Raw genomic sequence first — 14,205 nt, forward strand, 5'->3', positions numbered from 1 at the left:
AAAGGAAAAGCGTTAAGTTGGCTACATTCTAAGCCCGAGTTTGTCGAGATATCACTAGAATCCTTATTGCTTGAATTAAGAAGTATGTTCCATCATCGGCTCAGCAAAATGATGCTACGTCGTGAATTCGAAGAGCGTGAATGGAAGAAGGAAGAGACATTCTATGAGTATGTACGTGCATGAAAAAATAATCCTTGAGAATCGTGTTCCGATCGAAGAAGAGGAGATCGCCGAATACATCATCGACAGTATCCCCGATCCAATGCTGAGAGACCAAGCACGTATTAGTGGTCTTAGAACAAAATGATCATTGTTAGAGGCATTCGAGAAGGTCACGCTGTGGGAGCGGAAACATTCTAGGATAAAAAGCGGGTCAAAGGAAAGGATACAGAAGGCGGACAAGAGCAGAAGATACGGACAGCACAAGACGTCACACAACGGAAAGAAAAACTGGTTTAACTACGGCCTACCGGATCATCTTGGTAAAGATTGTCCGACCAAAGAAAATGGACCTAAGTATTTTCAGTGTTGAGAGCGTAGACACATCGCAGCAAAATGTCCCAAAAAACAAAAGGTGAAAGATAGCATCGCGACACATGTAAGTCAAGCGAAATGTACCAAAGAAGTAGCGGTTAATGATTGTAAAGTCATTAATTGATACAGGCAGTGATCTATGTTTGATTGCATTAATTGATACAGGCAGTGATCTATGTTTGATTGCATTAATTGATACAGGCAGTGATCTATGTGTGCGTGCGGATCGAGACATTAAATTAGGATCTTCTCCATTAGAATGTAAAGAAATTCGTTTTCGAGGTGTGGGTTTGAACGAGAATGTGACGTTCGGAGAATTTCGTGCGAATTTAACAGTAGATGGACATTCGTATTCCATACTTATTCAAGTTATGTCAGATAACTTAATTAATTATGAATTCCTTATTGGTACTGATTTTTTAAATACGGTTGAGCTATGTATAAAAAATAGAGATCAATTAGTCTAACAAAAAAAGAGGTTGCGAATGAAAGCGAGTTACCTGAAGTTTTTCAAATAAATTTAGAACACGAAGATACTAATAAGATAGACGTAACCCATGTTCCGAATGACGTACATCGATTAGCAGTTAAGAACATAGTTGATAATTATTGCTCTCAAAAGATCAAAGAAGTACACGTTAAAATGACAATAATTTTAAAAGACAAAGAATCAATATCAAAGGACCCGGAGACTGTCGCCCAAAGAACGAGAAAAAATGAATGAGCATGTAAATGAATGGATTCGAGACGGTATTGCGCAATCTTGCCTTTCCGAATATGCGAATCCGGTAGTGTTGGTAAGAAAAAAGATGGAAATACTAGATTGTGCGTCGATTATAGACAGTTAAATAAAAAAATTGTGACAGATATTCGCTTCCACTCATCGAAGATCAACTGGATCTTTTACAAACCGCGAGATTTTTTAGTACGTTAGACCTGAAGAATGGATTTTTTTCATGTTCCTATTGATGAGAATAGTCAAAAATATACAGCTTTTTATAGTTCCTGATGGCCACTATGAATTTTTAAAGGCATCTTTTGGTTTATATAATTCGCCGTCAATTTTTCAAAGATTTATAACGTAGTTTTCCGAGATGTAATACGTAATAAAATAGTATTGATTTATTTAGATGATTTAATAATACCATCCATAGATAGAGAGACCGGAGTAAAGAATCTCGAAATAGTATTGAAAATCGCGAATGAAGCAGGATTAATAATAAATCGGAAAAAATACTATTTCTTACAAAGATAGAATTTCTTGGTCATGTAATAGAGAACAGTCGAGTATATCCATCCACACAAAAAGTTGAAGCAGTGCGTAGATTCCCAAAACCAACTAATATATAATAACAGAGATACAAAGTTTTCTCGATCTTAGTGGCTATTTTAGAAAATTTGTATCAAACTATTCAATTATTTGTATCAAACTATTCAATAATTATAGCTCGTCCATTTGAGTAATTTACTGAAAGTAAATACGAAGTTTCGATTCGCCGAAAAAGAAAGAGAAGCGTTTACTTGTCTGAAAGATATATTATGTAATAAACTTATATTACATCTATATAATCCGAATGCATCAACAGAGTTACATATCGATGCGTCAGTTGACGGATATAGTGCAATCTTGATGCAAAAAGGCAACGAAGATAATAAATTTCATCCAATATATTATTCGAACGGTAAAACATCTTCCGCAGAACAGCGGTATACGAGTTACGAGTTAGAAGTGCTTTCTATAGTTAAAGTGTTAGTCAAGTTTCGTGTTTATCTGTTAGGCATATCTTTCAAAATAATAATGGATTGCCGTGCGTTTTCGCTAACTATGAATAAAAAAAACTTATGCGTGCGTGTGACGAGGTAGTCTTTGCTTTTGGAAGAATTTGATTACGTTATTGAGCATCGTCCCGGTAAGAGTATGGCACACGTGGATGCATTAAGTTGCAATCCCCTTCCTATATGTATGAATGTAGAAAACAATGATACTTTAACTGAAAAATTTAGACGAGCACAACAAGAGGATGACGATGTTAAGAAAATATTAAATGCGATTAAAGAAAAGGATATTGACGGTTATACGATTAGGAATAATTTACTTTTTAAAAACATAACGATGATATTCTGTTAGTTGTTCCAAAAGTAATGCGTACACAAGTTATCAAGCATGATAGAGGTCACTTTTCCGTTGCAAAAATCACAGCATTATTACTAAAAGATTTTTGGATGCCAAACATGAGGTCTAAGATTGAAAAAGTTATAAAAAATTGCGTAGCTTGCATTTTAGCAGAGAGGAAACAGGATAAACAGGAAGGATATTTGTATGTGATAGAAAAAGGCGAATTACCATTGGACACCTATCATATAGATCATTTAGAATCGTTACCTTCTACGAAGAAAAGTTATAAGTAGTATTTTTTTGGTGATTGACGCGTATACGAAATTTATATGGCTGTATGCGACTAAAATTACGAATACTGCTGAAGTTATAAATAGATTAAAGAAACAATCAATTATTTTTGGGAATCCACGGAGAATAGTTTCTGATCGCTGAGCGGCCTTTACATCAAAAGAATTCGCAGAATATTTTTCGGAAGAGAATATAAGCCATACGTTAATCACGACCGGAGTTCCGCGAGCAAATGGTCAAATAGAGCGTGTTAATCGAGTTTTAATACCTTTGTTAACAAAATTTGCTGATCCTAAACGTGAGGAATGATTCAAATACATTGAACTAGCCCAACTATATTTGAATTGTGTCTCACAGAGAAACATTGGTACAATACCATTTCATTTATTTTTTGGAACCCATGTGCGTAAGTAATAAAAGATGACTCTCAAATACGAGAGGTATTAGAAAAAGAGTGGATTGAAAATTTTCAGAATGACCGAAACAGTTTGCGTAATCGTGCAAAAGAGTGTATCGCAAAAATTCAACAAGAAAATAGTAACTTTTAATAAGAAGCGAAAATTAGCGACTAAATATAGTGAAAACGATATTGTAGCAATAAAGCATCCTCAAGGTCCTCCTAGGTCCCGGTCTTAAATTAGTTAATAAATACCTCGGTCCATATTCTATGATAAAAGTACTGCGCAACGATAGATATGTTGTACAAAAAGTAGATGATCATAAAGAACTTTTCAGAACATCTACTTCCGTAGATTATATGAAACCATGGATAAATTATACGAGTGATAATCTAAAAGATGAAGATAAATGCGATAACATTTGAGGTCAAATGTCTGGTCAGAATGTAGGATCGAGTGGAAAAGATCTAAGTAAGTCAGAAGCGATTGATGAAAGCAGTGAGACAAAAGAGATATTTCGTATTATGTGTGTATGTAAGGTGGTGACTGAAGAGCGGAAAAGATCTAGTGTAAATCGGAAGCGATTGATGAAAGCGGTGAGGGAACATATTTTCGAAAAATTATAAGTGTGTGTGTGTGTGTGTGTGTGTGTGTGTGTGTGTGTGTGTGTGTGTGTGTGTGTGTGTGTGTGTGTGTGTGTGTGTGTGTGTGTGTGTGTTTCTCCTATAAAAGAACGAGCTCTAGCGAAGCGCAGTCTGATTTTGTCGCTGAGTGCAAGCTGAATGAATCTCATGCAAGATATATTGTATTGTTTTCTCGTCCACTGTTATCCAATAAATATTATTTACAAATCCACAATAATTTGACATTTTTCTCTTTTCGTAAGAACCGAAAATGAAATAAAAGAAAGTTTAAGCAAAAGTTATTAGTTTTCAAAAGATCGATCCAATAATACTCTTCTCGATCTACATTAATCGTTAAAAATTTCAAACTTGATCCAGATTTATCCTATTTCCGGTAATTTCCAAAAAACTAAAATGTCGCTATCAGAGTGTTCAGATAGGCCTTGAATGTAAATTTTTTTCCTAATTTCCATTTATTGCGGAAAGAAAAGGATGATACCCTGGGACACACTGTGCATGCATGCGTGCGAGCGTGCGAGCGGGCGTGCATGCGTGCGTGCGTAACAATTAACAACATATGTCAAAGTTATTGAAATCATCTCTAATATGAACTTTTATCTTTATTTCTTGAATCAAAAATATTTTATTACAAGTACATTATCATAAATTTTCATATTATATGTTGTTGAAATTTTTTTAAAACTAAATGTTACAGTATTTTTAATTTCTTTTAATAATTAATTTGTACATATATTTATTTTTAAACCACGAATATTTAAATAATTTGGAATAATGCAGAAATGATACTTGATTATAAATAAATTTAAATATAACATGTATCTAATATATATCTAATTAGCATATCTAATTATATCTCTTTTGATTAATTTAAGCTTACCTGGTACAATGATAAGAAAATCTGGATCGGCAATCATAACAAATGGCCGGAGTGGTGTCAATACAATTAGTCATAATGGAAGCAGAATATCTGTGGCAAACAGAAGTCAGTTGGAACCTAGTCCACATGAATTACCAGTTAAAGACACAGATCATGCTATAGATGTAGCTCATGTTGAATGTAAGTATATCAAAATTATTATTAAGCATATTAAAGCATAGTGATCACATATATTTCTCTGTCGTTGTTCAAAAATGTATAATGTACAATAATTTTTTATTTTACTTAAAGGAATGCATTAAAATTATATAAGAAAAAGTCAATATAATAGAGCCGTGGTTTTGATCCTTAAATTTCAGGTATATTATTTAATATATTTGGTAACTTTTTTTTTGTCATTTTGTTCAGAGTGTAATTAAAAGTCCGGGACATTAGAATATTTTGAAAAATATGAGTTTTATCAAAAAATATTGCAGAGAAAAGTTGTATGGTTTCGAGGGAGCCATAAGATGGCATTATTAATTTGACCTTGAGTAATCGTTTGGAAATCACGTGAAGATCGCCTTCAATTTCTTAAATGGAACATCTACTTTCATATTTTTGTAACTTACTACGAGAGCTTTCCAAAAAAAATATAATAAAGTATTTTTTTAAGAAGTACTTTCTATTCGTGCGATTTCTCGTGCCGCGCACAGAGCATTGCTGCGTACGACTGAGTCGAGTGCTCGCTAAAGTGAGATAACAATATTACTTTTTATCTTTTTTGATATTTTTTGGATACTATATTATTTACTTTCAATATATTGTATTTGTTTTATTTAATCTATGTTATATTTTAAGATTTAAAAAGTAATATGGTTTTAAAATATTTGTACTTCTAATAAAATTCAAACATATTGTTTTCTATATTTTGTTTATGTTTAATAGATCACGGACTAACCAAAATCATTAATTCGGATTACGTCGAGTCGAGCGTCGGATTTCTTTGAGAAATGTTACTATCTCACTTTAGCGAGCTCTCGACTCACTTGCACGCAGCGGTGCTTCGCACGCGGCATGAGAAATCGCACGAATATCCGGGGCCTAGTTATGAGGCTTGAATTTGATATGCAATTTGACATAAAATGTAAAATATCTCGTAAACTATTCATTTTTTTACAATATCTTAATACTTTGCATAAAATAATGAGATGAATCAGTTGAAGAAAATATATAATTTCAGAAAAGATACGTCGTTGCGTATTGCAAATCTTAATTTTTTTTTAAACAGCAACTATATATTTTCTTTATATCAATTGATTCATCTTATTATTCTATGCATAAAAATATTAAAATGTAGTTGCCAAAAAACTACTTAAGTTTAACTGCTTAAGTTTTTTTTATGTACAACAGCCCTAAGCTACAAGGATATGAGAAATTGGGTATTCCATTTAAAAAATTGAGGGTAATCTTCATGTTACTTTCAAATTATTATTCAAGATCAAATTGATGACATCATCTTATGTCTCCCTCAAAATCATACATTTTATCTGCAATATTGATAAAACTCATATTTTTGAAAATATTCTAATGTCTCAATCTTTTTGTTATTCTGTAATCTACTTAAATTTTATTGTATATACAAGGTATCTGATTCGAAATAGTACAACAACTGTATGCAGATAGAATGGGCTGAACAAGAAAGTCCTGTATTTTGCAATTTGTAATGAATTATTAATTATTAAAAATCTTCAAATAAGTGCGTATCAGTCCATTCACAAATATCAAGCATACGAGATGTGATTATCTAGCATTACGCACGTTCGCAATCGCTAGGAACGCAACGAAATGTACATTACATGGAGATATACATTAAAAGCAGATATTCCACGATTTGTAAATCATATAGGTAAACATCCCACCATGTTCATGATAACCACGAACATACCCTAATAGCACTTGTCTATTATGAGAATGTTCCACGGGATATCATACAAGTATATTCGAGATATTCTCCGAACATTCGAAATACGTACTCTGATATACTGGAATATACTTAGAATATTACTATCACTCACTAACCGTAGTATGTATTGGAGAATATCTCGCAGTATGGCCATAGGATGAAATGGTTTAAAAACAGTATATCATGTAAGGCATGCATAACGGTATCCCAGCCATATAGCTCATAAAAATATATAATATACGTGACACCTCTTACGGAAAATAAGTGAAAAAAATAAAAAAAAAATGAGAGAAAGTAATAAAACATTTTTTATCTTGTATCATTGCATGTTTCTAAAACGATCACCTATCTTACTTGGGATCCTGCTCGATGCCGCTTAATTTCTATAATGTGAAACCTGCAACTGAAATGATGATATAAGTAAACACAGGATTTTGACATAAAATGTGATAGATATCCGGTTAATGAATGTTACTATATTGTCATATAAATAGTCTTAATTTTAAAATCTCGATTGCATATGTAATTCTTGTAAATAATTAAATTACATATATAGAGCCGTGAACCTATATTATGTTTAATGAGAATCATTTTTATTATGAAAATTGTTTATAAATTGTTGAATATATTTTGTTTATTTGTCTCTCATAGTTTTTGAGATATTTAAAGTTAAATTTGTATAGCTAGAGGTAAAACTGCATAAGTGGGCGATCTCACGAATTTCAATGACCTTGACATGCATTGTCAAGGTCATCATGTTATTTGTTATAAGATACATTACTAATGTGGATAATTTGCTAATGTGGATATACAGCGGTATAGATTCGCTCAGCGCGCTGTTGATATATGTTACGACTTCTTCATTGTGCATCTTTCGGTGCGCGTGAAATACGCGAGGTACACTCGGAGTGTGAGGCGTATGCGTCGGGACGAGTGATTGGTTCGCAGCGAGGCCTACTGGTCGCGTAAGCGCGTGATTGGTTGAACGGCGATTCGTCGATGGCGCTAGTAGTGTATGACTCGTTGTTGCCGCGTGATAGATGCGCTTTTAAATGGCAGGAATGAGAATGCTCGCTCCTGTTTGTGGATTTTACACGAGAGACAAGTATGCTTGTCGGGGCCCGAGAATGCGTCCCGTGTGCTCGTGTGATGGCAGGAATGGTGAGACCGAGAATGCTCCGTCTCGAGGAAGGAGAAACGAGTGACAAGTAAGCTGGGACTAAGGATGCTCCGTCCCAGTTTGCTCGTATCGTTAGAAGGAAGTTAAGACTGAGACTGCTCTGTCTTGGAAAAGCGAGAAGTATGCTTGATGGAGACTGAGAATGCTCTGTCCCGATTTCTCACTTTTGCACAGGATGGTATCAGTGTCGAGTATGCTCGGCGGAGCTCAGGAATGCCTGATCGCGATTTCTGAATATCGATTGGAGATGGAGACGTTCGGAGGATCGGTCTAGTTGTTTTATCGAGAATCGGCCGGATTTATATACCCGTCGAGTTTTGTTATTTTCTAGCTTGCAAAATAACGCGGGTCGTCAGCGATATTTGACACGCACGTGACGAGTTGCGTGCACAACGGTCGATATGTTCAGTATTACGGGCGCGCGCGACGATCGGTATGTTCGATAGCGAACGCGGAGTCCGGTCGCACTTATGCTAGAACAGTGCGCGGGAGGCGTATCGTTACAAAAATAACGATTAAAGCCAGCGGCACACGATGCTTTTTTTCTTGCTAGTTTGTTATCTGGATTCACGTGCTTGTTGAACTCTTGTCTTCAATTGGTATATTTTTTTAGATCCAAAAGAATATACCAATCAGAGACAAGAGCTCTACGAGCACACAAATCCAGCTAGCAAATCAGCAGGAAAAAAAGCATCGTATGCCGCTAGCTTAAATGACGATATATTTATGACGATAATATTTCGTGATAAATGTTATGTCTATAGAATACGCGCGCGATGAAAAAAACGTATGTATCATTTTTGTACCGCTGCATAAATCCTGAGAATATACGCGTGCGAAAGAATGATACGTCAGTGATGTTCTAATGTGGATCTCAGTACACGTTACAGATAATCACAGTACAAGTAGTATGAAAATGGGATGATTTGCAGTATCGTGTGCTGTTAATGTGTTTTATATTTTGAAATATAATTCTACCATTTGTAATTGAGGCACAAGATTTTCTTCGTTTCTTTTTTTCATTCTCCATTAATATAATGGAGTAACATAACAAAAATATTTAAGTGAAGCACAACCTTTAATGATTATTTAATTTTACTTTTAGACCTCAAGAGTCGTTAATTATTTTTTATCCATTATTTTTCTAAAATATTTATGTAACCGTTAACTAAAATTTGTACATATATTTGTATACATTGGCACATGCAGAAATAAAAAGAATTTATTATCCCCGTAACACTACTGCTTTCTGGCCTGAGGAGACTAAAAGCATTTTCTGACCAAAACAGCGTCATCGGAAAACAAGAATAGTGTATATTTCGTCCTTTCATTTAACATATTGACAGTCCGTGTGCGAAGTATACTAGTATGTGTATACATGGACGTTACCCACGTACACAGTAAATGAAAGACAAGGACAGTGCTATTGCTTTCCTCGTCAAGCAATCAGTGATAGTACAAAGAATTTCCCTTTTAGCTTTGTTAAATCCTAATTGCTCGTATCCAACCTTATTTTGACTCATAGAAGATGTTTTATTATGAAATTTTTTTGAACTTATTATAAAGCTACGAAACTTCCTACGGAGCCAACTCTAATAGCACATGATATCATTCGAATATTCTACACTCGTACTGGAAGTACTGTGGTCATATGTACTATTGCCTAATATACTAGAGAACATTCATATGACATCTTGATGGTATATCATTTCTCATATATTCTTAAGCTCATCTTCAGAATATACCGAATATATCCTATTAGCACATTGTCTCATACGAATTCTCTTTTATATTGAATGTACTGTGATCATACCGAAGATACTAAGATTATTCGTATAAAATCTGTGTAGAATATAATTAGTCGTATCCCAAGTAGAAAAATGATATCATTATGACGACGATTTAAGATTATGTTTCGTCATTCGACGTCAGTGTACTAAATAATTACGTAAAATCCCTAATAGCATTCGTCTATTCTGAGAACGTTCCACGGGATATCATACAAGTATACATTTCGAGATATTCTCCGATCATTCGAAATACGTACTGCGATATACTGTGGAATGTACTTAGATTGTTACTATCGCTCACTAACTTAATCCCTAGTATGTACTGAAGAATATCCCGCAGTATGGCCATAGGATGAAAATGGTTTAAAAACAGTATATCATGTAGGGCATGCATAAGTGTATCCCAGATAGACATATAGATCATGAAAATTTATAATATACGTGACACTTCTTACGGAAAATAAGTAAAAAAAAAAAAATGAAAAAAAAAATGAGAAAAAGTAATGAAACATTTTTTATCTTGTATCATTGCATGTTTTTAAAACGGTCACCCATTCTATTTGGAATCCTGCTCGATGCTGCTTAATTTCTTTAATGGGATGAAACCTGCAACTGAAATAATGATATAAGTGAACACGGAATTTTGACATAAAATATGATAGATCCGGTTAATGAATATTACTATGTTGTCATATAAATAGTCTTAATTTTAAAATGTCGATTGTATATGTAATTCTTGGCATATGTAATTCATGGATAATTTAATTGCATATATAGATGCGTAAACCTATATTATGTTTAATGAGAATCATTTTTATTATGAAAATTGTTTATAAATTTCTCAAAATATACTCAGAATGTACACGTGCTGTTAAGGAAATGACTTTAAAACGACGATTAAATGACAATATATTTATGATAATATTTTGTGACAAATGTTACGTTTATTTTACGTCGAATTTTTTAGTACACTGACGTCGAATGACAAAAAATAATCTTAAATCATAATCGACGTCATCTTGCTACTTGAGATACATACATTTTATACAAATAATCTTAGTATATTCGGTATGATCACAGTACATTCAGTATAAATACAGAATCGTATCATGTGCTGCTAGGGTATATTCTGAAGATGAACTTAAAAATATACGAGAAATGATTATATCAAGATGTCATATGAATGTTCTCTAGTATATTAGGCAACAGTATGTATGACCACAGTAATTTCAGTACAAGTGTAGAATATTCGAATGATATCATATAGGCATGATGTGCCTATTAAGGATTTATATGACAACATAGTAACATTCATTAACCGGATCTATCATATTTTATGTCAAAATTCCGTGTTCACTTATATCATTATTTCAGTTGCAGGTTTCATTCCACTAAAGAAATTAAGCAGCATCGAGCAGGATCCCAAATAGAATGGGTGACCATTTTAAAAACATGCAATGATACAAGATAAAAAATGTTTCATTACTTTCTCTCATTTTTTTTCATTTTTTTTTATTTATTTTCCGTAAGAGGTGTCACGTATATTATAAATTTTCATGATCTATATGTCTATCTGGGATACACTTATGCATGCCCTACATGATATACTGTTTTTAAACTATTTTCATCCTATGGCCATATTGCGGGATATTCTTCAGTACATACTAAGAATTAGGTTAGTGGTAGTAACAATCTAAGTACATTCCACAGTATATCGCAGTACATATTTCGAATGATCGGAGAATATCTCGAAATGTATACTTGTATGATATCCCGTGGAACGTTCTCAGAATAGACGAGTTCTATTAGGGAATTTTTGTAATTTTTAGCTCTTAATAATTAAAATAAATGAGTGCAGATATCTGTACTCAATTATATTTTATCTTATAGAAGTAATGTTTTGTTATGAAACTTTGTTGAGATAATTTCTTTTGTAATTACGAAGCTATCTATTTTGCAATTTAACTCTTAAATAATTAAAATAAATGTCTACTCCTTCTTTATAGTGCATATATATGCGGTATCGAAAAGAATGAGGCCCCTTTATGATCTGCAAAATTATGCACTTTCAGGGAAAATGATCTGAATAAAAGTTGTAAGGGTCATGAAGGATTATCTTTTGATAGCATTAAACTTGACCTTGAACTTGATCTTGAGGATCATCTGAGACAACATTGAATTTTTAAAACTTTTGTTTTGGAAACTCCTTTGACTATATAAATATGGGCTGCCAATCATCCCCACTTTTCCCATAAAAGAGTCCATCAACATTGAATCGATATATCTCGATGTAGGCTCCACCCGGATGACCAAAAAGCGGAATTCAAACATAAGGAGAAGGTTAGGGGAAGGTTCATATCGTGATATTTTTTGTTTTCAAAATATATTTTTTAAATAAAGCTAAGAATAAATTTCGGAAATGTCATAATAATAAAAACTAAAAAATAACAGCTTTTTATAAGTCTAAAAGTCTTTTTAGAAATATTACAATAATTAACTTTTATAAGATAAGCAAAAATAAGTGTCTGACAAAATAAGCAAAATCGGCAAAAAAAAGGAAAGAGAAAGATATAAATAAAACAGTTTTAAGAAATCACAAACATATAAAACAAATTTAATATTAATAATAATATATACAGTATTATTTAAAGTATATATCAATTTACAAAAGAAAGTGTTATTAACTTTTGCATGTGTAGAATTTAATTGAACGAAATGTGTAGAATTTAATTGAACGAAATATAACTACAGAATATAATTAATATAGGAACAAGAAATATATAAGTTATACATAGCTTTTTGTCTCTTGAATTATTTAAAGAGATCATTGTTTTTATCAGTAATAAAGTATAATACTTATATAATTTCAAAAAAATAAAAGAATGTCCCCTTAAGAAAATTATTATATGTGGCAATTTAATATTTAAAATAAAACGTTTTAAATCATAAGATTCAGGTAGAAATAAAATAGATCTTAAGCATATCAACGAAAGTAATAAGAAAAGCAAAAAGAAATAAGTATAAAATCATAAAAATAATAAACTATATTTACTTATACTATTGTTACGTCCAGCCCAGAGTAAATTGTAAAATTCAGAATTAAGGATAAAGTTTAAATGAATAAGAATTGAATGGGTTCGGAAGGACGAACAACTGCTTTCTCGAGAGTCAGGAAACGTGATCTCACTGTTTATGTCTCAAACGCACTGTTTATGTCTCGGTACTGGGTCAGCGATAAAGAATCGCTATAACGCCCCGTTGTAGGCGTACGTTTGTCGGTCGTTTTTTGGTAAAGAAACTAATTCTTATTACTTATTAAGGAAAGACCTCGTGCGATCAATAGGATGGGGAAAAAAGATTGAGAGTTTTAAAGAAAATAAATATTAAAATTTAAAAAACATTGATTTTAATTAGTAAAATAATTGTGGCGTTGGTGAGGAGCGTTGTCTACGATGTGTTGAATTTGATGACGGAAAAAGATGTTGGCCGCGATGAGATTCAAATCTAGGTCTTCAGGTGTCTAAGGCACGTTATCACTGCACTATGCAGGTTATGATGCTTTTCGTGGATGCTTTGCTAGATATTAGTTGTGTGAACGGGGGACCGCCACAGTATATATAATAAAAGAGCAGAAGAAACAAGAGAAGAAATATTTGTATAGGTGTGTGCACGTATGTGTGATATCGCGGATGTTACATAAGTATGGAGGCCATCGGGTAGGATTCTTACGAGAGAGAGTGTGAATGTGAGTTAATCTTTGGTATGATAATTCTACCCGGAAATACAATTAATATTCTTTGATTAATTTAAATTAATGATTATATAATAAGCAAATAAAGGAAAAATTACAAAAATATATAATAAGGAAAATAACAAAAATTATATATAATATGTGTATGATGACAAAAGATTAATACATGAGGGTTAAGGAAAGAAGTATTCTTGATGTTCCTTGGGAACTGGAGTGATTAGGTCGATAGGATAAGATTCTTCGTCTTCTAAATGTTCAACAAAAGGTTTGCCATCTCGAAATACAGGACCTGGGGATAGGGTGTAGAAGTTAAAAGGTATTCTGCATCGGATGGATGCACAGGAGAATAACTAGATTAGTTATTAGCGATTAGTTGATATTGACGTTGTATAGGGGCGAAAGGAGGAATAGAGTTAGATGAAGATGGTAAAGCTGGTTGGACAGGTGAGGAAGCGATGTTGAAGGTTGGTTTAGGAAAAATTCAGGAATAGTAATAGCTAATGTGACGGTTCGATCTGTTCTTTCGATATCTGCTTAGACTTTTTGGTTCGGCTCTGACATTTCCGGCGATTCCAACCGCAAGAACGACGACGATGGGATCGTTTTTTATCGCGTTGTCGAACTTAGAAACTGGATTTCCATTTGATTCACTAGGATCTAAAGATTGATAAATGAAGAG

The 14,205-nt window shown here is 33.1% G+C and overlaps 1 protein-coding gene across 7 annotated transcripts in view; it reads left to right on the plus strand.

Annotated features, from left to right (window-relative positions):
* The window catches only part of Wdr62 (WD repeat domain 62), a 249,240-nt gene that overhangs the window by 201,726 nt on the left and 33,309 nt on the right, over positions 1–14,205 (plus strand). For 4 of the 7 annotated variants that reach the window (XM_089083111.1, XM_089083112.1, XM_089083113.1 and 1 more), the window contains exon 24: positions 4,856–5,040. In XM_089083111.1, the coding sequence (XP_088939237.1) occupies positions 4,856–5,040 (185 nt within the window). Of the gene's footprint in view, positions 1–4,855; positions 5,041–5,151; positions 5,220–6,485; positions 14,007–14,205 lie in introns of those variants that run through there. The other 3 variants (XR_016140838.1, XR_016140837.1, XR_016140839.1) reach the window with 3 other exon arrangements.

This window comes from Pogonomyrmex barbatus, unplaced genomic scaffold (assembly GCF_055798465.1).
Source record: "Pogonomyrmex barbatus isolate J1 unplaced genomic scaffold, ASM5579846v1 scaffold7, whole genome shotgun sequence".
Taxonomy (NCBI): Eukaryota; Metazoa; Arthropoda; class Insecta; order Hymenoptera; family Formicidae; genus Pogonomyrmex; species Pogonomyrmex barbatus.